Source organism: Salminus brasiliensis, chromosome 2 (genome assembly GCF_030463535.1).
Source record: "Salminus brasiliensis chromosome 2, fSalBra1.hap2, whole genome shotgun sequence".
Lineage (NCBI taxonomy): Eukaryota > Metazoa > Chordata > Actinopteri > Characiformes > Bryconidae > Salminus > Salminus brasiliensis.
This window is the reverse complement of record NC_132879.1, coordinates 48,845,646-48,873,600: the sequence shown is the minus strand read 5'-3', so window position 1 is coordinate 48,873,600 and position 27,955 is coordinate 48,845,646. Positions and strand designations below refer to the sequence as shown.

The 27,955-nt window shown below is 40.5% G+C and overlaps 1 protein-coding gene across 3 annotated transcripts; it reads left to right on the top strand.

Annotated features, from left to right (window-relative positions):
- The first annotated feature begins 117 nt into the window (after window positions 1–117).
- tspan11 (tetraspanin 11) lies at window positions 118–27,955 on the top strand. 3 transcript variants are annotated; one of them, XM_072673054.1, is made up of 9 exons: window positions 118–248; window positions 5,867–5,967; window positions 8,197–8,388; window positions 12,670–12,744; window positions 13,861–13,965; window positions 14,253–14,411; window positions 15,452–15,538; window positions 20,228–20,344; window positions 25,246–25,332. In XM_072673054.1, exons 2-8 carry the CDS (start codon window positions 5,881–5,883, stop codon window positions 20,303–20,305), a joined length of 783 nt encoding a protein of 260 aa, XP_072529155.1. In that variant the 5' UTR covers window positions 118–248; window positions 5,867–5,880; the 3' UTR covers window positions 20,306–20,344; window positions 25,246–25,332. The 3 variants fall into 3 exon arrangements, with proteins under 3 accessions (XP_072529155.1, XP_072529154.1, XP_072529156.1); XM_072673053.1 differs by having other exon boundaries at window positions 121–248; window positions 20,228–20,352; window positions 25,246–25,331; XM_072673055.1 differs by lacking the exon at window positions 20,228–20,344 and having other exon boundaries at window positions 121–248; window positions 25,246–27,955.

The window sequence follows — 27,955 nt, the reverse complement described above, 5'->3', positions numbered from 1 at the left end:
AGACAAGGCTGATGTGGGTGCATTAAGTGTTGGTGATTAGTTTGTAGAGCAGGCAGCAGCAGTGGCAGTGGCAGTGGGAGGAGCAGGCTGCACCTCCTCCTCCTCCTCTTCCTCCACTCTCCAGCCGCAGTGACCCTGCGCTCCTCCTCCGCTGGACAGGACAGCCGCTGCTGCTGGAGCAACAAGAAAGACTCCGACACAGGGCAGAGGGAGCGACGTGTTAGTAATCCCTGAGGACAGACCGCGGGGTGAGTGTCTTCATCCACCTTTTTTCACTTATTTAAAATAAAGGAGCGACGCAGCGCGTGCTACTTTCCTCTACTTTTGCCTGACGCTGGAGAGGCTGCAGGCAGGTGCTAGACGCTCCTCACCGTGGCTGCGTTCATCTTGATCACGGTGTTTTTTTAGGGGAGAAAAGTTACATTACGCTGTCCGGTGTCGATCGAGCTGATCTCGTAGAAATGCCTGATAAACCAGCATTTAGTAAATAACACCGTAATTAGCTGCTACAAGTCCGAGGCGAAGGGCTTTACTGGGTGAGACTGCGCCGCTGTGCTCGGCTGTGTGGATGTGACAGACATGTTAGCGATCAGGTGTTTGGGAGACTTCGCTGGTGCTGCTTTCGGGCTGTTTTCGATCACATGGCCGTGTTAGGAGCTGTCTGTGCGGCTCTCTGAACCACGTCACTCTGCTGCTGTGGATGAAAGGAAGCTGTGAGAGTTTCCGTTTCTAAAACAACCCGCTATCAAACCAAGGCAAAGGCCTGGACTAGCCAACAGCTCTCTCTCTCTCTCTCTCTCACACACACACACACTCTCTCTCTCTCTCTCTCACACACACACACACACACACACTCTCCCTCTCACACACACTCTCTCCCTCTCTCACACTCTCTCTCTCTCTCTCTCTCTCTCTCTCTCTCTCTCTCTCTCACACACACACACACTCTCCCTCTCACACACACTCTCTCCCTCTCTCACTCTCTCTCTCTCTCTCTCTCTCTCTCTCTCTCTCTCTCTCTCTCTCTCTCTCTCTCTCTCTCAGCCCCTCCTCCGACATTCAGAGCAAAACTGTATGACGATACTTGAAGACTTTCTTCATGAAACTGGAAACATTCATACACTTTTTGATGCTGGATAAATTGTGAAAAGACACAGAATCATATGCTGAGCAAATGACAGATATTAGATATATAAATATATATACATAGATTAAACTTTACTGTCAGTACAAGGCTACGGAGTGCAACTAGCATCTGCCTAATGCAAATAGTAGCATTGTGCTAATATGCTAATATATATATATATATGTATACATACAGAGGGCAAAATGTTGTAAATATATTGGTATCATACAGGAAAACATAAAGAAAGCTAATAAAAAATATAATAAATGCTACAAATCCTGGGTAGTCATGCTGTGTTGCTCCTGTAAGCCACATTTTTCTTTCTTATAAAAATAAAATCAGTGTTTTATTATTTTTAGTATGTTTTATTGAAATTAACAAGTACTGGACAAATACATTCATAGAATGTAGAGTGAACATTTTTATTAGCTATTTCTCCCCGACTACCACCCCATCGCTGCTGTCCGATGAAAACCATGTATCTCCATTCTTTTCAGTTTTTTTTCCATAGATGTAGCTGCTCTGTACACTGTACGAATAATTATGGATGAACAGACCAATAGAAATGCTCTAAATGTTCATTCATACATACATACATGTTTTTAATTGGACAGCAACAATATACTCTCCCTCCACCACAGTTCCCTTCTAAACTGCATTTAGGTAAAAATTGAAGATACAATAATTATAAAAAAAAAGAAAGCTAAAAGAAAAACCAGAGCCAAAATAACAGGGTTGTGAATGGGCTTGTAAAACTGCATCTTTCCCCCCAAACACAGTCACAAACATACTACTTATGCATATATAAATTCTCAATAAATACCTCTTATGGCATTTTCACAACAAACTGCAATTTAAAACTATGATTACTATATATATATATATATATATATATATATATATATATATGTTGTTTTACACATTTAACCAGTTTAATGCATCACTTAATGTGGTGTAATGTATCACAATGCTGATAAAATATTATCGATTGCACACCACTAACTCAGTAACTAAAGCCAGAGGCTCCCTGACAGCTTAGATTTATTTCTAACCTGAGAAAAACAGTCTATCCCGTGACTTTCTCTCTTCCTGTAGCCCTCAATTATTTCTGTTGTCTTGAGCCTTTGAGAAACATTGAGGCCCACCTCAGTAACTCATGACTGGTGGAACTTATTAAGAGTTAGAGGAGTTTCTCTCAGTAGTGTTCTCACTGTTAGCTTTCACAGAGAAATATCAATAGCACCTAATGGCACGTTGCTCAGAATAAACATGCATTCTGATTGAAAATTGATTATTTAGGAACTTAGCAAACCTGAATGTTGTTGGCAGATGATCATAATGGCTGTAACAGGACAGTAAAGTTGCTAGTGGAAAACTGTTAAATAGTAGCATGTGAGTAAAGTTATATTAAAAACCCTTTCATTTAGCATGATTTTCATTTCAAGAGAAAATAGCTTGTTTTTTTACAGCGTGTTTTAGTGTTAGTCTTAGACAGCTATTTTTGCCTGTAAAACACTAAAATATCAGCGTAAATACAGTAATCAGAATGTGTTGTTTACAGTAAGGTTATTGATGGGTTAGAAGAACAGAGGTTGGGTTGTTGACTTCTCTGTGAACTCCGGTCACTGTATGGATTTCTTCAGTTCCACCAGCAGCTCATCTGAATTGTGAAAAAAACAGTGTGAGCTGGAAGTCACTTTTCTTCTTCCCCGTGATGTATTTCTGGGTGAAACATGCTGTCAGGATGGGCCTCTGAGCTACGTCAGTACTTTCTCCTGATGATAGGAGGTGGGGAAAAGGGAAGCAAAACCATGAAATTATTGGTTACTGATACTTTTCCTGACCCACTGGTGCACAAATACTGCCCATACTCATTTGCTTAACATATTGAAAAAAATAATCCACAAAAATATGTATGTACAAAGGTTTGATTGTAGATTCGAACCTTTTTTTCAATTAGTATAAATTCAGCAGAAATTAGGCTCTAAAATGCCTTAAATCTGTTCACTTATTTCTCACTTAGAAAAAGATCAAAACACTGGGTGCTGGAGTTTCCAATTTTGACACAATTTTCAGTGCCAGCAGAAGGGTGAGGGGTTCTCAGATAATAGCCATTCTAAATTCAGTTATTTGAAACAACATCCAGCAGTAGATACTACACAAGCAGCAAGGATTCAAACTTGAGATTAAGACTTGAAAGCTGGATGCATTTATAAACCTGTGTGTGACAGGGGGCTGGACTAGTGTTGCCAATTTAGAGACTTTTCAGATCCGTCTAGCACATTATTTTCAAAAAAGCATTTAGTGACAAATCTATTGGCTTTTTGATCAATAACTGTTGAGGAACAAGAGGCAAAGCTTGTGTCTCCTCTGTTCCAAGAGACAGAGCGGAGCTAAAAAAAAATCAGCAACCCCTCGGCCATTAGTCACTAGTCGTCCTAGTTAGAGTCCTTCTTGTCTAAACTTTTAGGAGGGCCTTCAATCAGCGAGAGTTTTGTTCTGTACTGAGCAGACTGACTGTTATCCTGCTAACTAAGCAGAGGCTAACCAGCTTCACTCTCCTGATTCAGAGCAGTTTAGCATTTGTAATCATCAGACTGGTGGTTTAATATTTATTGAATGATTGATTTAAAACTGTGCAGTGTTCACTTTTGTCACCCTTTGTACAAACTGCACCCCCCACCCCCCAAGAAGACAGTATAGCATGGTATTAGTTTGCAGTATTAAAAAAGAGCCTAAACCCGACCCTAGTTATGCTCATCAACAGAATACATAAAACAGTATAACCAACATGGGCAAGACTATGTCGATGAAAGGTTCTGAATGTCTGTTTCCACTACTTTTTAAGTAATTGGATCATCTAGGGCTGGGCGAAATGGTATAAATACTATATCACGATATTTAAAGACATTTTTCACGATACTTACTACAATACATGTACCCACAGGCTAAATACATCAGTGGAAACAGATTCTTAAAATCCACTATTCAGATACTCTCTGTAATGAATACAGTAATTTTTATATTCAGCATCTGCTGCACTTCATCTAATTAAACCTGTCTAATTACATCAGTGTTTATTAGGCACTAACAGTATCCTCCATATGCTCAGAAAGCACATTGTGTATCACGATAACATCATTTATCACATATGCTTCAGAATGTATATTTGGTGATATTTATTTTAACAACGCTAATGTCTATCATTGGCAATTTCACATAAATGAGGCTCAATTACTATTTTATTTTGTTTTATTGGTTTATTGCTGTGATTGTTTCAGAATGGAGTGACCTTTAATGTTTACATTTTTTTCTATTAAAAAAATAAGCAGGTAGAATTTGCAACACTGGCTGCCAAAACAATCTTTTTTATCTAAGCTAAAATTTGTTGTGCAGAACAAGGGAATCTCTTGCTGGAGCACTCTCTCTAATTACTTCAAGGATACAAGTGGGGCTTTCTCCACTGTTCAATAACATTTGGCAAACCAATGGATTATTCATTTACTCTCGGCCTAACATGTAATCATATACTGTATCTGCAGAATATGAGCGTACCTCATGCAGTAAGAACGCCCGTGTGCTCCTGCGTGAGGTATATCGTTAGAGAGTATAATACTTTATTTAGAGCTATTGTAGATGTCAGTCAGCATCGTAATGACCTGCAGCCATCTGCCTTTCCTCAAATTTGAAAGCAGCTCCGTGGGTTTGTGTGTTTCTTTTCTGTGTGTGGGTAAGTGTGTAAGGGTATTGCAGTGTGTATTTTGGACTGTCTCCCCACACACCCTTATTTTGTGAGCCATTATTTGGCTGTTGTTTTGACACGCATTGCTTCCACTCTAAGCGCTCAGATGGTCCATGTCACTCGCATGCAGAGGCAGTGCACGGGCCGCAGCCCATAATTAAAGTGTCACGGAAAACAACAGTATTTGACTGCTGTCTCTCCTATAAAACCCCCAGAAACGGCCTCTTGGTGCTTTTGTCCTTGTTGTTTGTCCCCTCATCCCACCCCATCAATTCTGCAAAATGCAATTTAACAGCTGTATTATGATAAAATTCCAGCATATTTTAATATAATCTCTGATGAATGTTGTTGATTATCACAGACAAAAACATCCCTATACCTAGAAATGAACAGCTGAAACTCAGCATAACAGAAGCCAATGGATAAGATGCTGAATTCTGTGAATAATTGTTTGAAATACAGTATATGTCCAAATGTTTGTGGACACCCCCTGTAATGAATGCATTCAGCGACTTTAAGTTGCACCCATAGCTGACACAGATGACACATTCAACTACTTTAAGTTGCACACAGATTGTCTATTCCCTGCGGCGAAGTATTGCCAATAAAATAGGACTCTCTGGAGCAGATAAACATTAACCTATTGGACTAGAGGGGTATAAAGCTTTGGAGCATTGAGTTGTGGAGCTGTGGAGCTTCACTGTTTTCTCTGGAATGATGGTATTGCGCCATCCAATACTTTTGGGATGAGGTGAGGTGGTGATCATCCAACATCCTGAACACCCTTGTCACTGAATGCAATCAAATCCTCACAGCAATTCTCCAAATCTAGTAGAAATCCTTCTTCCCTGGACAGTAGAGACAGTTACTCCAGTATTTTTAATACTCTTGATTTCAGATAAAACAGTGAAACAATGAAAGAGCAGATGTCCCAATACTTTTAATTATATAGCATCTGACTGTCTGTATCCATATATGTTCCTGTGTTCCTATCCTAGGTTCAGCTGAAGAGATGGGGAGCGTGTATAAGGATGAGCAGGACGACTGGAAGACGGTGTGTCTGAAGTACCTCCTCTTTGTCTTCAACTTTCTCTTCTGGGTGAGTCTGCGGAGTGAGCGCTCCTCAGTCCTCAGGCTGCTGTCTTGAGTGTTACAGCTTTATCACATTGTGACATATATGGGGTTCTGTTAGTCTTGTGTTTGCATGGGGCAGAGATTGTGTAGAGGGAACAGTGAGAGCTTCATACTTTAAAATGACTCAGAAGGGTTGAAACTAAGAAAGTGAGTGAGCAAGAGAGAGAAAAGAAATTTGAGTTCAAGATCCAATCAGTGTGTGCAGAATCTGATTGTCTGTGTGCATAACGTACTCTTTTAAAAGTAAGTGTGTGTTCAATAATAGAGCTCAGTCAAGCCCTGATGCCTATCGGAGCCTGGGGCAAGGAGGGATCACTTTTACATTGTTTTTGAGCATAGCAAAGGAGCAAGCCAAATGTGTGCTTTTACTGTGTGTGTGTGTGTGTGAGTCACTTTCAGTAACACTGTGGTTTGGGCCCAGACTCATAATTTAACCCCCCCTTTTCTGCTTCTCCTCCTATCGGGCAGTGCAGCAGCTTCTGAACTGGGACAGCACCCTCTAGAGTTGAACGGGTTTCTTGAGTGGTGTTTAAAATTTCCTTTTGAACGAGCTCGGCCCGCTCCTTTGGTCTAAACACCCCGGCTCAGTAGTGTGTTGTGTACTGATTCACTCTCATTGTCATACAAATGTGTGTACAGTCCGAGATGCACTTTGACACTGATCCTCTGTGAGTTTTTGACAGCGCCAGGAAACGGCTTTGCATAAATCCAGGAACCGAACCCTAGTGAGCCACACTCAGGAAATGAGCGCAGGCACTTCTTAAGACACAATTCATAATACATCGAACATCTGTTCGAGAGGCCGCACCTTGCAAAAACATGCTGTTTGAAACAATAATAAAAAAAGGGGTTCGGCCTTCGAGATCATCAGTGGTTTGCAAGTACTTGGAAATGCTTGTTATACCTGGAACGTCTGGTTATAAGTGAATTTGTTTATTTGGATATAATATTTGCTTCATAATTGAAATAAAAACTTGAAATAAATGGCTTTTACAAGTACAGTGTCCTTGGCAGCCTTGAGACTGCAGCATTATTCAGACAGAAATAAATGGACACTGTGCCCTGGGGTTATTCTCTCTTTCACAGGAGCTCCTCAGGATTTTATACTGCTTTCCATTTGAACTGGGATGTCAGATGTTCTAAGTTCCAAGCAGGAAATTTCAACTGGAACGTCTCCACAAGTGGGATTTTCTTTCTTGGAAAGTCGGGAGAGCCTAACTAACCATCAAAATCCAGGATGGCCACCTTATACCAGTAATAAACAGTAATAAAAGCAGTAGTATTATACCTGAGCACTTCTGCCTGTCAGTGTCAGTGGACCTGTAACCATCATTCCAGAGAATGTCACTTTATACCCTTCTAGCCCGCACCTGGCATTAGGCATGGTGCCAAAAGGTTCATGTTTATCCAGTTGCTCCAGAGAGTCCTATTCTATTGGGAGTAAGCTAGATTTTTCTCCAGAGACTAGATAAGCTGTGTGAGTATGTGTGCATTTGCACATCTGTGTCAGCAATCTGTGTCAGCAACTTAAAGTAGCTGAATGCAATCATTACAAGGGGTGTCCAGAAACATTTGGACATATAGTGTACATCTCAGCGTAAGCTGTTGTCAACCTCCAAAAATATTGTGTTTCTCTGCTGAAAGTTGCGTGTTTCTTTGCGTATCATCTGTCTGGAAACAAGCAAGCAAATACAAACTTTCTCATTTTCAGGCTGTTGAGTTTTTGTGATCACTTCCTCTAAAAATCTCTCTCAGCGGGGTCTCAGAGACCCTCTCTGTGGGCGGTGAAACTAGAGAGCATAGTTGTGTTTTTTTCAGACGGCACAGTCTGATCAAACCTGAGGCTTTTCTTGCGGTTGAGTGGGCAGGACCCCTGCAGGGTGTGTGGTATGCAGGGCAGCTCCCGTACAGAAGCCACAGGAGGGAGTGTGTGACACTGGCCTGGCTTTTGTTTAGGCCCCGGAGGAAAGGGCCGGAATGACTGCACAGGAATTTCCTCTACTAGCAAAAAAGATGTGTGTGTGTATGTGTGTGTGTGTGTTATTACGGTCATGGTGCTACACCATTCAAATGGAATTACACCATTATGGGATTACTTACATGGTTAGTTACTGAACTTGCATCAGTGTTGTGAATGTGTACATAATATCCACTGTCCAATCCTAACAGTTCTTGTTTTTCCTCGCTCTCCCAGATGGGTGGAGGAGTGGTGATGGCGGTCGGTATCTGGACTCTGATCGATAAAGGGGAGTATCTGAGCTTACTGGCCTCCAGCACCTTTGCCGTCTCTGCTTACATCCTGATCCTGGCCGGAGCACTGGTCATGGTCACTGGATTTCTGGGGTGCTGCGCAGTCATCCGCGAGCAGAGGAGCCTCCTCTCCATGGTAGGGATGGTGTATCTTAGTTAGATGCTGTTTCCCTGACTGCTGCTTAACCCTTCCCAGCCAACATGCTCATGTGGGACTCACATGGGTGGATTGTGGGCTAGGTGGGTTCCAGGTGGGTGTGGGCTCTGAGTGGGTTAGTACATGCGGTTTTAGTGGGACCTACTTGGGCTTCCAAATTCTTATGACCACAATGCTCTTGCTAAAAACAAAGTTATGCTATGTTTTTATATGGACAAAAGTATTGGGACATCTGCTCATTCATCGTTTCTTCCAAAATCAAGGGTATTACAAAAAAGATTTAAGGGTATTTAAAAGAGTTTATCCTCCTTTTTTGAAGTTACTGTCTCTACTGTCCTGGACAGACTTTCTGCTAGATTTTGGAACATTGCTGTGAGGATTTAATTCCATTCAGCAACAAGAGCATTAGCATTATCCCCAACTTCGCAGCTTATTCCAGAAGTACTGGATGGAGCAAGGAGTGACTGTGACATGCAAACCAGCCAGAGAAGAAAAACCAAGCGTGTTTTATTCTGGGGTCAAATCATAGAGTTATTTATAGATATATAAAACATCCCACCAAAGTCTCAGACCTTCTGTTTAGAAATGAGGGAACAATATAAAATACTGAGTAGATGTATTCTATGGCACCTTTAAACAGGACATGACCTTTAAACAGGATGTAAACGGAAAGTGCATAAACAGCATGAATGGACCAACAGCACTTTCATTTCTGAACCATGAATAGAAATACACTCCCACGTCTTTCCTTTCACACACAAAATCCTGAAGCTAATCAAGTTATCAGCCAGGCGGGAGACACAAGACCTTTCTAATGCTCTTGTCACTAAATGCAATCAAATCCTTACAGCAATGCTCCAAATCTAGTAAAACATCTTCCTTGCACAGTAGACACTGTTACTCTATCAAAAGTTGGATAACTCTTTTTTTAATACCCTTGATGTGAGAAGAAACAAAGAATGAGCAGATATCCCAATACTTCTGTCTATACAGTGTATGTCATGTCAATGCAAAATGAAAGTTTCCGATCAACCTGCTTCATTGCGCTGCACATATGGATTCAGCAGTAAGGTTTTGGTTGTTGTTGGTATCAGTATGGGTTATTGTTATGAGGAAGTCACTAATCAGTTATTGTTGTCCATGTAATATCAGCGCATTCCTGTCCTGTCATATCACCCTAACACAACTGGATAGAGCAGTTATTGGGTGTAAATACATACGGGGCCTCTGTTTTTAGGCTTTGTTTTGTTTTGTTTTTTTAAACTTTGTGTGCCCTCTGTGCAGGCCTGGCACTGATTCGGCCCCAGACCCTGTTCCAGCTTCACATCTGCCCTGACAAATGAGCTTTCAGGCATCTGCTCCATTCAGGCATCTCCTTCATTATTAAAGCAGAGAGCCAGAGAAACAGACAGAATAGGAGAGAGAGAGACACACACACACACAACGAGAGGAAGAGAGAGAGAGAAAGCAACAAGATTGTCACTGCCACTGCAGCAGGGCTATTTATAGCTAGCCTTCACTTTGATGCATGACACTCAGGGAAAGGTAGGACGCCACCTCTGGGCGTTTCCGTCTCTGCGTGTTTGTAGGTTTGTTTAGATCCCAATGATAAATGTAAGCTGCCCCATTAACTTCTGAGGAAGGGGATCTGAAAGTCATCTGCTGAACAAGAGGCACGTTTAATATTCCAGTCACAGAGGGAACTGCCTTCTCTTACATTGGATTGTAAATACATATTAATACAGAGACACACACACACACACACACACACACAAATGCACTTGGGTCATAGTCAGGACACAGGAAGCAGCTGTACTGCACTGTTTGATTGGCCTTGAGTTGACTACAGCCTCTGTAAAGCTTTCGTCTCTTGCCTGGCTGACAAGTTGACTTAATTAGCCTCAGGATTTGGTGTGTGTGTGTGCAGTGTTGTCCTGACATGACAGGCACAATTTATTTGTTTTGCCTTTCTGTCTTCCTGACTTTCTGATTTTCTTTCTGTCTGTGGAACTTCACTTTCTAACTACCACACTAATGGGGGTCCGCAATGATGGGTTTGTATGTGTTCATATATTTATATATACCCCATTTACACCTGGTCAATTCATGCATCTTCAGATTGAGGATTATATCGCTGCTGTCCAATGAAAAACATGTATCTCCCTGTAGCTGCTCTGTACTTTTTTACATTAACTTTCATTCAAAAGAAAACTTTTGCCCTCTCCTGTAACGTCAGAGATACAGGTTATCTGGATAAGGCCAAGTCCTATAAAAATGCAAGTGTAAACACACCCAAGACATAAACCAGATACAATCCCATTACTCAAACCACTTCAGGCGGAGGTCTGAGACGCATTTGAGTCACATAATAGCAGTGTAAACACATCCCTCTTTCCAACAAGCATTCAACAGGCGAAACCCCTCCCAGTACAGAAACACCTACCCCTGCAGTATGTTGCTGGGCATGCGATCCGTGTCTGTGAGAAAGATAACCATGGAGGACGACGGCATGTAAAATTGCAAATTTTAAGGCAGCAACCATCTGTAGCAGAGCACAGGAAAAGGCTAAATGAATAAACAACTGGCTGCTGGGAAGCAAGCAGATTTGCATATTCTGTCCCCCATAGAAATCGGATTTCGGGTCTGACTAACTGGAGACGCATTTAGCTACCCAGTGTAAATCTTCAATCCAGGTACTAGTCACATGAAATGACCAGGTGTAACCACCTGTTTGCACCTGGTCACTTCTTGTATCTTGAGTATCAGGGTATATCTGGATAAGGCCAAGCCACAAACGACATACAAAAACTAAGTACAACTCAACACTGAGGGTCTGAAAGGATGTGGAGCCGATGATGAAGCCCTTACTGAGTAAAGATCAAATCAAATACAAAAGCCCATCAAACAAAGATCAATGGACTGACTCAGAGCCCAGACCTCAATATTATTGAATGTGGTTAAGATTACTTTGAATGGTAAGATGGAGAACTGGACCATGTGTATGAAGTATTTTTTAATACCCTTGATTTTGAAAGAAACGATCAGTGAGCTGGTGTCCCAATACTTCTGTCCATATACTGTAGAATGTTCTGTTAAATATGTTTTCTTGCTTTTTATATTACTCTGTGAAAGTAAAAATATCAATAATTTTACCTTAATTGCCTCTAACTATACTGTGTGTGTGTGTGTGTGTGTGTAAATGTAAATGCATGTAGATCTCTGATTAGTGCTCAGTAGAACTGCACAGCAGGCAGGTGCTTATACATTGCCAATTAACTCTGTGTGTATGTGTGTGTCTGCATTTGTGTGTGTGTGTGTGTTTATTCCACTCCCTGGGTCGAAGGCTTGCATCTTCACTGTAAAAGGGTTAATTGGCTTATTTCTAATCATAGTGAGGGAGGTGGAAGAGGGAAATCATAAAACATTTGTTCATCTTTTTCATCTCTTGTCGAATATTGATCTTATACCCTCGTTTCAGTCCAGCTTTGTTCTTATAATCCACTCATTAACCCCTCAAAAGCCTGTGGACCGGCGGCGGGCCAAAAGTGTTATTACAAACTTCTATTACCAGAGAATAGCTCCCCCAGTTTATACAGAAATCCCTGTAGTTACTGAGTAATACACCCCAGAGTGTAATAAGCCTTTCTGCATAAAGGGGTTAATAGCTTTAAAAGCCTTGACCCATCCAACCATTTTTAAATGAGGGTGAGTGTTTTCAGAGCTGTGAAACTTCTCATTTACAGCTGAGATGTTCGACTTCCTCTCTGCATTTTCACACTGAAAACATTAAACTGTCATTCCGAAAAAGCACTCCATACGCTATCACCCTTTTCTCCCCCATCCACTCTCTCCCTCTCTCTCTCTCTCTCTCTCTCTCTCTTTCTCGAGCGCTCTCTCTCTCTCTTTGTGTCTCCATCTCCTCCAATTTTCCTGTGAATCATAACAGCTTAGATGTTTCTGTCATCTGTTCCTCTTCATTTTCCTCCAAGAAAAAACATATTTTAATGTTCATTTATCAAACCTTCTGCTTCACAGAGCTTGATTGTGGGATGTGTAAATAAATTCCTCATTGCTCTGTAAGTGTAAATGAAGTTCTCCCATGGTGTTGACATCAGGTTCTAGCCTATAGTTGGTTCATGTGATGGGAGTGATGAGAGCCACTTGGAAAAATTCTTGGTTGTCACTCAAATACCATGCAATAACAAACTCATATGGTGCTGTGTGAAAGCGGTTATTGCTTTTTGTGCTCCTGTCCTGCAGTACTTCTCCTGTTTGCTGCTGATATTCCTGATTGAGCTTGTCGCAGGAGTTCTGGCGTATGTGTATTATCAGAGGGTAAGCCATTTTGCCACACACACACACACACACACACACACGCCACTATAAATTTGTTTACAATAATGTGTAAGCATCCCTGGGAATAAAGAAAAAGAACCAAAAACACATTTACTTAATTTAAGCAATTATACACGGGAGGCAGTGGTATAACACGGCACTGGTGTACTGGGCACTGGGCCGCAGGTTCTGCTTACTCAATAACCTGCTGTTAGGGCTCCAAAGGAGGACTAACTCCAGCCAACTCCTATGGATTTCGATTAGGATGTCATACAAGCTCCTGTAGGTGTAATGTGTAGGTGTCCCAATACTTTTGTCAATTTAGTGTATGTTATCTACATAGCTGTACAGTTAAAAACAGTGGTCGTAGAAGTATGTATGGTGCTGTTATGGCTGTGTTATATACAGTGTGCTTTTTAGAGCTTTTTTTAGACTTTTCATAGTGGTTTACTGCCCAAAAGATATCCAAGCAAGGGCAGTTCTAGGGTCAGAAACTGACTGTTGATGAAAGTCAGCTTAAGAAAGCTTAAACACATGAGCCACAGCAAAGTGGAGCTACACGGCAGGTGTTTTTCTAATGAAGTGACCATTTAATGTGTATCAGCTAATTATGTGTGAAACTGTTTGATGAATATTGTTTATATTTAGGAATGTAATTTATGAACATTGTGGCCTAAAGCATGAGAACATGCCATTGTAATCATCCTAATCAACATGATTAGACGTAACAGCAGGGAGATGGATTAGTGGATGCTGCACTTAAATGCATGATGTGCTATTCAGTGTAATAATAAGGGTTCATCTTTAACTTCACACACAATCTGTGCAAACCCAAACCGCAGTTGTCCAGTAATCACAAGTTCAGAGTTGTTCTGTCTGCTGAGTTTGAGAGAGCGGGGCTCAATCGTTCACCGTGCATTGTGATTTCTTTAGGGAAAACTGCTGTACCTGCTGTAATTAGATCTGTTTAAGAGATATGAAGACTTTCTCACAGTCTTTCTCACACTCACACTCTGAACTGTCTCACACCTTCTTATGCCTGACTTTTTTCATTTCCTTAATCTAAATCTCTCACTCTTTCCAACTTCGTGCTTTTGTTTCCTACTTCTCCTTCAGTTGAGTGAGGAGCTGAAGCAGCACCTGAGTAAGACGATGACGGAGAACTACGCTCAGCCGGGGAAGGAGGGCATCACTCAGGCAGTGGACCAACTTCAGCAGGATGTAAGCGACTCCACAATCTCTGCAGAAATCTGGGCCTGAGCATGACAAGGTTTTTTACTTTCACCCCAAAGTGCAGTCGGCCAGCTAACACATATTAAAAAACTCAAAAATATCAAAAACTCAGTGGCTTTTATTACACCCTAATGATGTGTTATTACAAACCTCTATTATCAAAGAATAGCCCCACCAGTTTGTACAGAGTAGAAAATACTGCCTTTCCATTCACATTATTGTCATTTTTGCTGTGTTGATATGACCTCCATGATTCCCTCTCTTTCACTGTGCAGTTTAAGTGCTGTGGGAGCAACAACTCCTTCGACTGGAAGCACAGCGTGTACATCGGGTCCTCAGAAGCAGAGGGAAGGTTGGTTCCTGACAGCTGCTGCAAGACCATGACTCCACAGTGTGGCTTTAGAGACCATCCGTCCAACATCTACAAAGTGGAGGTGGGTCTTGGAATGTGAAGGCTTGTGTGAGTCTCATGGAGCCTCTTGTTATTAAATGGGGTAAAACTGTGGTCAAATAAGCTTCTACTTTATTGTATAATAACACATAATCACTGAGTGCTGTAACTCTATACAGCACTTAACATATCACTGGGGAGTGGTTTGGATTAGGAAACTTCAGCTGTAAGGCAAGCAGGTGCGTTTATTAACATTTATATTCATTTAAGTGTTCTGAGACTGAGGTACTAATATCAGGGTTAACCCCAGCTGGGCCATAAACATTGCAGTGTAGTTACTTACATATTCACTACTCCATTAGCCCCATAGGAAGAATTATTAAAACTGAATGATATGACAAAATAGGGCTTTTCATGATGGTTTTGCAATATATAATAGCATTTTTTTATTGCTGTCATGCTAAAACCTTGCATCCCCCACTTGAACTATTTTGGAGAAGTACCATTGGTCCATTTTTCATGAAATTGAAAAAAACATGAAACAACTGCAAAGAACTGCCAGATTCAAAAAGATACAGGGTTTTTGCGTGACAGCAGCGATACATATCAGTATCATCCTTGTCGGGTTAATATTAAAGGCTTGCTGATATCTCGTATGTTTACACACACTGCGTGAATGCGGCTGCTCTGCTCTGCGCCATCTGCCTCGACCGGGGAATGTCATCTATAATTTAGTCTGACTGAGTGTAGCATAAAAGTTCAAAGTTGCTGTTGTGTACAGAAGCCGTGCTCTGCCAGTGGTTTGATGGGATAAGCTCCCTAGAGTGAATGCAAGATAGCAGGTTTTTCGTGGGCATTATCTGGTAAACGCAGGAGGGAGCATCTTAGCGGGGCCTATTCCGTGCCGACTTAGAAGCAAATACGCTGCCAAGCTCCAAGAAAACTGAAGCAGACTTAGAAAGCAGGGCAGAGTCGGCACATGAAGGAGACCTGCTATCACCCACCTACAGGCTAGCACAAAAACAAACACTCGCTGTGGTGTCTGTAGCTATCTGCAGGTTAGAGTGTTGTTGTGTCTTGCAGGGTGGCTGTATCACTAAGCTGGAGCGTTTCCTGGCTGACCACCTGCTCATCATCGGGGCTGTGGGCATCGGTGTGGCCTGTCTGCAGGTAAGCATTTCCATATTCACCTCTACGTTTAAGTTCTTAATCATAATGTGGAAACTGTTGTGAATTATTTTTAACCATTTGGTTTAGGGTAACATTTGGAGTCCCACAGGGTTCTATTTTAGGGCCTATGAAACTGTTATTAATTATGTGAGTAATGTAGTTATGGAGAGAACTAAACGACGGGCTTATACGTTATTAGTTTCTCTGTGTGATAAAGATAATAGCATTAGGCATAAACATTACCTTCACTTGGAAACTAGCTTAAATGTGGCGTGTTTATGCAAACCTTACATCATGATTTCTGTTTATTTAACAAATATTATATATGAATTATTACACCATGACAGAGAAAAGGTGTGTCACATTTTTTCTGTATTTTAAGTTAAGCCATTAATAGTACATCAAAATATGCAGAAATGTACTGTATAAAAATAGGTACTTTACACTCACACCTCTATCACACATCTCTGTTTCAAACATGGTTCTTTATGGAACCAAAAGTGGTTCTTCAATGACATCACTCAAAAGGTCATTTGCAGCACCTACATTTTTAAGAGTGTAGTTTAAAAAAAGTCAAAACATGTAATGAATGGACCAATTAAAACGTGTAAAAAAATCTTATTTACAAGTATTAACATGCAGTCAAAAAAGAAAGCAAAGTAAAGGTACCATTGGAAATAAAAGGTTTTAATAACAGCAAAAAATATATATCCTTTATTATTTATGGCCATTTCTAATGTAGTTTCTTTTTTATAGCTTTAAACAGAAAGAGAGCCTTTTTGTGAGTGGTTTTTATATATCCACATTGAACATGAACTATTGAATTTTATTTTAGGTCCAGTCTGGTACAGTGGCGACCACTTTACTATGAACCTTGATCCTAAATCATGCCGCTAATGCAGTGTAGATCCTGACAGCGAGATGCAGTGATTCGGTTTGATGGTTCTAAATCCCTCCTAAAATAGATTGGTACATATGTCCATAGGTCAATGTGAAATGAGAGGCTGTTTTGTTCCCCATCCTCCATAATGGATTGAGCTTATCCTGAGAGAAAGAGAGAGAGAGAAAGAGAGAGAGTGAGAGAGATCTCAATACTAAGTGCAAGATTAGTTCCTGTATTCACTGTGGGAGTGCTAAGTGCTATTGATTTGTTTGCTGTGAATAAACTTGAGTGAAATGTGATGCTCATTCAGAACCTGCATTGATCATCATGTCTCAGCAGGACTGAGAGGCGCAGCTCTCAGGTTGTAGGTTTGTACAGGTTGTATTGCTTTTATGTCCTTACAGCAAGACGTATTGGAATATGTCATACTAAACATAAAACATCATATCGGGGCTGTCACGTTAAACCTCGTATCCCCAAGCTGACAACTTTAGAATTAGAAGAAAAAGCCTTCTTACTTTTCAATGGAAGTCAGTGTCAGATTTCATTCCAGGTCATTTTGGAGCATTTCTATTGGTCCATTCATCATGACATTTTGACACAATATTGAGAACAACTGCCAGGTTTACATTATGTCGAAAAGTGAAAAGCTGCAAAATTAGAGCTATAAGATTTTTGACTGCTCAACGAACATTAACCCACAAGGGATGTCCCGATCTGATCCAGTGGATCGGGATTGGGGCCAATCCAGGCATATTTTAATTGATCAGATATTGGCTGTTTTAATCCCAATCCAGTTCCGAGTCTTTGTTTTAACCACCACAAGTTTTGAGCACCATCTGGTGTCTTCATGGTACCATTATGTTTAGAGTCTGCAGTGTGGAGCTATTTTACAATGGAACATGAAAACAGACCATAATACCTGAACCTTCATAAAACTATCACTGAAACTAACCAGCGGGAGAACCGCTCGCCTTTGTCTGTTCTTAAACCAGCACTGAAGAGCACATTCAGAACCGAGTGGAGGCGAACGCTAATGCTAACACATTCACACACACACACACACACACACACACACACACTATAGAAACCCAACTGCAGTGTTGTAAAGGAGATGGCAGCTGATTGGTCAGGGAGGAGAGTCAGACTGGATTATAAGATATTAAACACACTATAAAACAGTCATTTAAAAAAAAAAGTCTCGACCCAGCTAAATCAATCAGTCCAGAACGTCTCATAGAAACTGACACTAAAAATAAAGGGATTTTACTGAATGGATTAATCAGCAGCTCGTCTTATCTAAACTGTGGGACTGGATTATTTATACAGACACGAAGATCAGATCAGTACTGGCTAATACTCAGCACTGAGAGACTCGGATCGGATCAGGGGCAAAATAACCTAATTGGAACATCCCTACAACATGCTTTCCTTAAAAAGGGTCTGTCTGGTTTTCTAAGCCTCTCAAATGTAAAGCAGTATTTTTGTAACCTTTTAAAGTTTAAAGAACCTCCATATAATATACAGACTTAATACCAATTACAGTTATTTTCTAGAACTGTTAGTCAATAATCATCAAAGACCCTTTATTTTGGAGAGTGTGGGTTATTAAGGCTTTATTTTGTTTAATGATGGTGCAGATCACACTCCACAGCTGATGGTCTGATGAACTGAATGTATGCTTTGAACGTACTTTTTAAGCTCTTTTTGACCCGTTAGGTGTCTTAACCTGCTGTAATTACGCTACCACTACTGCATCCGTTAAGGATGTAGTAATTAGTCTGGGTATAAATCACTGCATGCTTAGATAACTACGCTACTATGGCCCAGGTCCTTCAGTCCACGGCAAAAGTAAATCACATGATCAAGTCACCGTGGAAACTGTGGGGTTTGTGCAATTAATAGCCGGCTAAAAATAAAGTCTGCAACGAATTAGTGAAATGATTTTACAGTAAAAAAGCCTGAAAGTGGGCAGAAGTGCCTCCCTGGAGAGCGCACTAATTAAATTGACGCTCTTCAGTGATCTGTCGTTATTATGCTAATAAAACACAAGTACTGCTCCACAGAGGTCAAACGCGCTCAGTGCAGCGTTCCAGGGTGGTGGGCATGCACATGTTTTGCGAGTTAATCTTTAATGTTTCGTTTCCTACTTTATGGACTTATATGGTTTGAATCCTGGTGTAGGAATGGATCTGTAAAGTGTGTGTAGGTGTGTTTGTTTGATCTGTATGTGTGTATGTGTGTATACAGTCTTTCTTTCCTCAGTGTTTTCCTATAGGTAAATGATGTAAATCATCCTATATGACTATGTATGTATTATAATTGTGTGTATTTTGTCTTAAAGGGCCCATATGTTACACTTGATTTTTTTATTTTTTGGCGAGGTTTAAATATACAACAGGTGTGTTTTATGTAATAAATAGTTATAATAATTCTTAATGTGCCCTCTCTTTATCCTGTACAGCTTTTGTTAATTAGCCTTTAAAAATGACATCTGCAATGGTGCTTTTCCATTGCATGGTACCTACACTAGTCAACTCGACTGAACTCAGCAAGTTTGGTACCTGGTACCTGGAACCGGGTACTTTGGTGGTAGCTGCTCACTCAGGGTTCCAAACGAGTCAAGTAAGGACTAAAACGTGACGTGTAACCCTGGCAGAGCGCTGACTGGCCAAAGAGAAATGCCACTCTACACAACACAATGTGGACATCCAACACAAACTAGCCATTCGCAAAATCTCTATCGCTAAGCTTTTTAGTTGGCTAGCCATTTCAACCATCACTACTGACAGCAAAGCCTGTTTATGTCTTAACATTGTATAAAAGCATTTGACTGATGCAGGTTTTAGCTACATTAGCTAGCGCTGTTGTTGTGCTGTGTACTATTGTGTATATGCTGTTTAGCCAGGTTGCTATGTCGTACTGTAAAGCTGACGCCTAACAAACTCCTAACAGACTAAATGTAACTTTTTTTACACAGTATATTTTCTTTATAACAGGATAGAGTCTGCTCCCGCTGTCTAATGCTACAATAATAATAAAAAAACTTCCTGTTAGGCCTTTAAATAAAGCGTTATTTAAAAACTAGTCCTAGAAGGGAAAAGATGTTACTTGCATGTCTTTTTATTTTTTATTTTTATAAAGCTAACCTGAAAATAACAAATAGTGCCGAGCTAACCCAGTTAGCTTGACGCGAAAATAGTTGGCTACCAAAAATGATTTATTTACCACAAATTCTTTACTTTAGTGTCTGAAAAGGACCACTTTAAATCTGGAAACCTGTTCAGATAATGTCATTGAGAACCTGTACTAGGTGGGGGTACTAGATACCATGCAGTGGGAAAGCACTGGATTCCTGCAGGTTTACTAGGTCTGTTAGAGATAATAATGCTGGACTTCAGCTCTTATTGCCTACCCCTGGTTTAGGCTGAAACACTTGATCAATTTAATGAATACATGGGCAGGGCTAAACTGCTCTAGGCTGAAAATATGGATGCATGTACACACTGGCTTTTGTGACACCACAAAAACATTAATTTGAAAACAGGCCTTTTTATTATTAGTACTATACTATACTATTATTTTTTTTTTTTTAAGAAAACATCATCAGAATTCGTAGTTATAGTTTTTCATGATATGGGCCCTTTAAAATGTCTTGTTTTGTCTCATGTCTTGTTCTCATTCTGTCTGTCTCTCTTTCTCCCCCTCTCTCTTTCTTTCTGTCTTTTTTTCTCTGTGTGTGTTTATCTGTCCGTTGTTTTGTGTGTGTGTGTGTGTGTGTGTGTGTGTGTCCTGTGTGTGTGTAGTTAGCGGGAGCAGTGCTGACTGCCTGCTTTATTTATCTACTTTATAAAGAAGAGGAAGAAGACTTCTCTGACGTTTGATTGGCTAGTGCCAATGTTTGGCACCTGAACAGCCAAGAGGTGACAAGGTGTGTGTGTGTGTGTGTGTGTGCATGGTACTGCAGCATGTTGTCTTCACCACATCACATGGCTGTGCTTTCCGAATGCAAATGCAGGAATGCAGAACGCTCAGGCAGTACACTGACCAGCATTGCATGCCTTTAACTGCCTTACTCCACCTATAACACCCACCCATCTGGTCGTTACCAAAGGACATACAGTATGTAGTCTTATAAAGAGGGTGACTGTTGCTAGTTTGAAAACAGCACTTAGCAAGTAGGTTTGTGTGTCTATGTAGTCAAGTCAGGTTAGGAGGCCTTTATTGTCATTCCATCTGAGTACAAGTACACAGTGGAGCAAAATTACAGTCTTCCAGGTGGTTCCACCATGATGCACCGTGGAACAAGAAAAGTGCCAACATTGAATCAGAACAATACAATAAATAGGATAAATACAACAGACATTAAACACAGTAAGCAGACAGTACTATATGTGTGTGGTCGGAATAAGGTGCAGGGAAAGGTGGTGAGGAAGCAGTGTCCACAAATTAGTTCGAAAATAAAGCAAGAAATAAAGAAATATAGAAATAAGGCCCAAGCTGTCTGCCATGTTGCCAAATTTGCAACCAGAGTCTGCGCAGTAGAAACCAGAAGTGGAGCCAGACTCACCTACTTATTTGCTAGACCCACCCACCTTGTCCAAGACCAAGTGTGTTTCCCCCTGGATGCTAGTTTGTCCAGTAAGTGGACTGTTTCAGCAGTAAAAGTGCAGTTCATGAATTAGGGGTGTAAGAAATTATCAAAGCAAAGATTGGTGCCAGAGGGTGGTTCATTTAGAGACCGCTGGAGTATACGTAGACAAAGACAAAGGATATGAGAAATTCAGACGTGAAAGTACATTTAGTATTTTGGGTTAATTGATTATATATTTATTTTTATATATATTTATACAAACATATGTTCACGTAAGCATCTACATTGGTTTTATTGGCCATACTACCTACTACCAATACAGTTATTGCCCCTCATAAATTTAAATTAGTTTTTGCAGGTATCTCCCTCTTTCTTGGAGTTCTTGGAAAATGAGGTATATCAGGTGCTAGATCATGCCTTGTTTACATCCCATATGTTAAGAGTGTTGCCTCACCTTTAAACCTTTCTCTTCAGTCCTGTGAGGAATAGCCTGATGGAGAATGGTGTTTGTCAGTCCATTCATATTTTCATCTCAGATATCAGCTCTTCTATTTCCTGCAAGAAGCTCTGACTCAAGGCTGAGAATCAATGGGTTATTGACAGCCGTTGCCTTAAAGGCTCTCTGATTTTGTCTGTAGCTGCACACTCTGAGCTGTCTTTTCTCTAAGCTTGCAGGCACAGCTGTTGAACCATCCTTAACCAGGGATTATTTGGTGATGGTTTGTTTACAGCAGAAATGGAACGGTTCAGTAAAAAAGCTCATTTACACAGTTTCCTCCCTCACCGCTAATGTAGCTGATTGGCCAAGGCAAGTGTGGTGAAGACAAGATCTTGTGTGACGTAGACTGCTGGTAATGGTTAGCTACATTAGAATGATCACACCATTGAAAAAATGAAAGAAGCAATTGTTAACCACCAAACCACTTAGTCATTCAAGAGGGGAAATATGTCCAAGTGTATTTTTTTTATGCACATTTGGTGGTAATCATCCTCTAGCCATTTGTCTGGTCAGGTTCTGTCCACAGGACCACGTCTGGTTTAATGTTCCCATCCACCACCCTGGTGGTGACAATCTTCTTAGTAAAGCATGGGAACAAGATAATGAAGGCCTACTAAGTCTTTGCCCTTGCTTAACTCAGGCTGCTTTCACACCTAGTTTGTTTGATTAAGTTTTCCTTTTTTTGCTTTTTTACTATTTTAACTATTACAATCATATTACAATATAAACAGTATTACAATATTATAGTTGGAATTAAACTAATAAGCCTATCAGGAATAAGTTCAACGGCCTACATGCTCATATGCTGTCATTAGTGAGCAGCTCAAGCAGTATACCGCTTTTTCACAAAAGCTGTGACTCGGTCTGGTGAAACCGAACTGAGGAACCAGTTTGATAGATCCATATTAAACACTTGTATCCCTGAGATAAAGATCTTGTTCCCTAAGTAAGTCATGGCCAGACATTATTATTTTTATTTTTATATGTTGTAACACAGCAGTGATGTGTTATTTGAGCAGGTTCTACGCTCGCACCAATGCCATGTCTAATAATAGAACACTACCATGCTGATATCACTGCTGTACTGAGAATGACCTAAATTATATGTGGTCAGTGATTCTCCCTGTGGTTAATCCTTTCTACTGATGAATGGAGTAGAGTGTACAGCTACAGATACAGGGCTTCAGTCGGTGCTTGTATACTCGTACATACTTTGCTGAACGCTGCTGTGCAAAGGGCACACAAGTTTATTTCCGCCTGAATTTCGATGCTTTTGTTCCCAGATTTCTCCTGTTTCAGGTCTGTTCTATGTCTGTGTTTTGTGGGTAGGAGGAAGCTCTATCACTTTTATAGAAATAATCGCCCACTAAATACTCCCCCGGGACGCAGCTACGGCCTGCACGAAGCCTGCCCAGCTCTCAAAAAGCACACAAAACACAAGCTACTTTTTCCTCCCTCTCAAGGATGTGGATTCAGACCTTTTAGACCTTTTTAGAGAGCACTCACATAAACACGCACAAGTTGCTTTTTATTTTTGGATCCACCCTCTGCTCTAAACTTTTTTCTTCTTGTGAATCTCTCTTTATATGCTCTGTAGATATTTTGGTAGAAGTCCAGGGGTGTATGTCTGCTGCTATTTTAGGGAATAGTAATGAACAACATTCAGATCCTCCAGTTTGTTCTGCACAAATCTTAGGCCCGCGTTCAAGGATCTGAGACACAAGCACTGTTGCTTTGATAGAAGACAATCTGCAAATGAGTGTTTACACTTATTTATCTCCCCTTCTGATTTAACAATTGAGCTTTAACAACTTGTCTAACTCATACTCATGCACACATGCTCACGCACATCGACTCCCACACATGCTAATCGACCCAATTACAACACTACTGCCAAAACGGCTGCTTTACGCCTCGGTTCCCATAGTAACTGTATGCTGCTCAAGCTCCTCATCACAAGAGAGCTTCTACAACTGTAAAAACACACACACTCATACATCCAACTGGTTCCAAGCACAATTTAAGGACTATCACTCTCCCTGCTGAAACACGCTGGCCAACGTCAAGCATTTTCATCATTTTTCACATAGACATCATTAGACATCGTTTTCATTTCTCCTTCAAATGTCTGCCACGCTAAACCTGGTGCTGTTTTGTTGTCCCCCAGACGTCCTACACTTTCCATCCAGTCACTTACCATAAGTGCTCCACAGACCCATAGGTGAACACATGGTATTTGTCTGGAGAAATGATGATGCTTATCTCACCAGATGAATGACCTGTGTAATGTTAATGCCCAGCTTCCCATTTGTAATACGGTGCAATAGAGCAGATCCAAATTCTCAGCTAGAAGACTAAGCCGATGTCTGTTTTAGTATCTTTTTAACAATTCTTAGCTTAATTTCAAAAACCTCACCGCTCAGAACTGTGGCCACTTGCAGGACAGTAGGACTGGGCCAGCCTCAGGATGCTGATCAACTAGCCGTGTAAACTTTGTAAAGCAAAACATTTTTTGAGAGTTTTAAACATACGCTGTATGGCCAAATGTTTTTGGACACCCCTTGTAATGAATGAATTCAGCTACTTTAAGTTGCACCCATTGCTGACCCAGATGTGCAAATGCACACACATAGAACTTGAAGAAGTTTTTTCCAATAGAATAGGACTCAACATGAAACTATGGACATCATGCCTAATGCCAGACGTGGGGTAGAGGTGTATAAAGCCCCCAGCATTGAGAACAGAGAACTGTGTTCTCTGGAATGATTGATGGTGATCATCCAACATCCTGACTTCATTAGTGCTCTTGTCGCTGAATTCAATCAAATTCTCACAGCAATGCTCCAAAATCTCTGTGCAGTAGACACAGTTACTCCCTTGATTTAGAAAGAAACAATGAATGAGCAGGTGTCCCAATACTTTTGTCCACATAGTGTAACTTAAATACTTTTGTTTAAGAACTGCTTTGTCTGTATAAACACTGTGGTTTGATATGATGGTGTTTTTCTTTATCGTTTTTTATTGTTACCCTACAAGCTATCAGCATAGAGTAATGACGTTCCATCAACAGTCACAGATGGAACAGATTGCAGTCTAAAGCCTGGAGACTTTTGATCCAGGCATACATTACTCAGTTCTTTACCCCTCTGAGGGCCCATACAAAAATAATCACTTGAACTAATATAGTGATGACCCTTAAATTGACATTGGAGATGGCCTTGAGGAGCAATCTTGAGGCCAAGTAGATGAGGGCTTATTAAATCGAGATTAGGGCTTGGTTGGTGTAGTGTACAGTTACAACACTGCCATCCTTGTGGTAGACTGGGTTTGTCAGCTAAATGCATTAAATGTAGACTGAAAGATTCACCTATGGGCTTCTGTGATAAGTGTGGTGGTTATTAACCCCTTAAACCTCTTAACATCATAAAACAGCAGCATCTACTATAAACAGGGTTTCCTTCCATCCAAGACATGTTCCTTTATTGTTCTGGCTGTCCTGGTACACAGGCCTTCACCGAATTTAACAAAATATCCACTTTATTCCAGCACTTTCAGGACAGGGGTGAGGTGGTAAACCTATTGAAACGTAAACAGCTTATGAGAGTGAGAAACTGAAGTGTGCACCCACAAAAGGCCCTAAAGGTTTAAGGGGTTAATTTCTATTACTTTTAAGTTTTGTTGTTTGTCTTATTTTTGCACATAAACATATGCTGTGTTTTGGTGTTTTTCAGATATGTGGGATGGTGTTTACCTGTTGCCTGCACAGACAGATTAAGCTAGACCCGTACTGACCAATCAGCACGACCACTGCGGGTCACCCCAACTGCCTGCTGCCAGCTTGCACCCACTTTCCTTCTTCTTTTAAATGCCTAAACTACATGAATGTGCCCTCCGTCCCGAAACAGACTTAAATGGAGAGCCGGTGCTCTCTGTTTCAGTCTGATGGGTAAAGACACATTATAAGAATGTTTATGGCCAAGAGTCTTACCTATTTATAAAGTGGGAATCGCAGCAAGGGTGTAGCAGAATCATCTGATTTAAGCGCGACGGAGGAATCATGAATTGGCCAAAAAATCATTTTTGAACAGTATGAAGAAATCTATTTTTATTCAGTGCCTCTATGATCTGTACTGTGTATGTTTATTTGACTCTATCTGTCTTATGTCAGTAGCAGTCTTAAGACATTTAACCTTATTGCTACTAGGCATCAGCTGCAAACTGCTGTGCACAAGAACTGGACCAATGCATTCTACTTGTTAGAGGTATTCACTGTGCTATTTTCCTTAAAAAAAATAATATATTACACACAGTATGCATTAGAAATAATATACTTTTAAAGTGTATTAAAGTATTTTCACATCAGTGGTTTACAGGAAACTTGGACTATTCTCTATAAGTGTAGTTCTTTTGCCAGGTGTCTGTTATAAGTGAAGCAGCTTTGTGTAGTAAGTGCTGGCATGCTTTTCAGAATGACTACTAAACCAGTAACACATTTTTAACATTGAATTGCCCGGTGTGTGTCTACAGAACATCAGTCGCTGATTAAGGTAGTGGTTCAGAGAAAGATTTCACAGAGACAGCTAGCATAGAACAACAATGTTTAGCTTCATAAAGATAAAAAAAAACTCTAAAACTATTTAAGACCCTTAAACTATTTAAGGGTTCTTCACACAAAATGGTTCCATAATGAAACCAAAAGTGGTTCTTTTGTGACATGCCATGCCTTTGTAGCAACTTCAATTTTAAGAGTCGAACAACTGCCATAGTATTTTGCATAACATTTTACTGCTTAAGCATTTGGTAAGTGTAGGTTTCCAACATTATGTAAAAACCTATTAAAGTTCTATTTCAGGTCATGATACAGCTAACCTGCTAAGCTAGGATTTGATGTTCTTCAAATATTTGAATAAGCAAAGTTCCCTAGCCGTAAACGGTTTGAAGCAGTTTGAGGCTACACCTTAAGATTACCTAACAAGTTGACATGGTTTGAGGGTCTATTTGAGATTACTTTACAAGTTGACACAGTTTGAGGCTACAGTTTAAGATTACTTTACAAGTTGATGATTTAGGCCTGCAGTTTGTTAGTTGTCAGAACATTAGCTTCCCTTGCTTTTTAGCTGCATTAGCTACAGCTCCAGTTCAGAACTAAAGCAGCAACCCTTAGATACTAAACATGTCTCAGCCACATTTGGGTAATTAAAAAAGTGTAGTGTGTACATTAGATTTTTTGCCAGACTGTAGCTATAATGAGTGAGTAATGTTCTTCTTTAGACACACTTTAGGTGGCCATACAGTCATAGGGTGCTTTCATAATGACACGAGAGACTGTGCCTTCTTTATGAGCCTTTTCTGTGAGGCTGTTACTGGTTTTATAATGTCATAGTCCATTGTGTTGTTCATTATGCCTTTGATTAATAATCTTTAATTACTTTCCTAAGCTGATGTGTAATGTGGATGCATTTACCTGCAGAGTAAACCTTCCTTACCTGTCAGAGAGGCCTTTATTAGACCACTGCCTTTGATATAATTAGACCTGTTACAGCTGTTTGTTATCTGCCTTTTTGCCGGCAATTATTTTCCAGGTGCTAAACCTGCAGCTAAAAGCAGTAGAGGAACCTGAATATTGTCTGCCTATGTTCGAATAACAGCATTAGTCTAGTGACAGATACAGCAAAGGCAAGCTCTATTAGAGATCACTTAACAAACTGACTTTGCGTGTTGATGCAAAGTGTGGTGTGCAGTGTGGATCATCATTATCTGTCAGAGAGGCCTTTATTAGACCCCTGCCTTTAATATAATTAGGCCTGTTACAGCTGCAAAGGTGTGGAGGTGTGACATATGCTAAACCTCTGTGTGCTCGATGTTCAGTTGCATCCATTTGGATGAAACCGATGAATTCCACACTGAAGCTCGCATTGGAGCATTGATAAGGCGTAAATATGAACCAAGGAATGCAAATACTTTCCACCAACTCGTCACATGGTTACCACAGCAACCCAAATCCTCGCTCAACTGTATATTTTTTATGTATGTACCGCCTATACCTGAAGCATGCTTGGACAACCACGATACCTGTATAGTCTCTGCTCACTATGTAATCAGATGGAAATGCAGCAGTGGATGACAATGTACAATGTAGGGCTACACTGCATCATGTTTATAATTGACATCAGCTGAATACTAATAGCTTATGCATTATATGAAGTGGACATCTATTTTTCTCGCATTTGAATTCACTTGCCCTGAATGTGTGCTACATCTGTTGCCTGAATGCCTTAAGACTAACATGTGCTTCTTTGGAAGGGAATTGTAGGCATTGTGTATGCAGATACGGCAACGGCATGTACTGTAAGTGAATATGAATGTATGTATGTGCAGCGTGACTTTTGATACTGAAAGTAAAATGTATGTTTTGGAGAAATACATGGAATATATAAGCAC

Bases quoted from the DNA above. Each gene is read 5' to 3' on its own strand.
- tspan11 (XM_072673054.1), top strand. From the start codon at position 5,881: ATGGGGAGCGTGTATAAGGATGAGCAGGACGACTGGAAGACGGTGTGT. The intron at 12,745-13,860 runs GTAAGCCATTTT...CTTCTCCTTCAG, and splicing joins CGTATGTGTATTATCAGAGG to TTGAGTGAGGAGCTGAAGCA. The intron at 15,539-20,227 runs GTAAGCATTTCC...GTGTGTGTGTAG, and splicing joins TCGGTGTGGCCTGTCTGCAG to TTAGCGGGAGCAGTGCTGAC.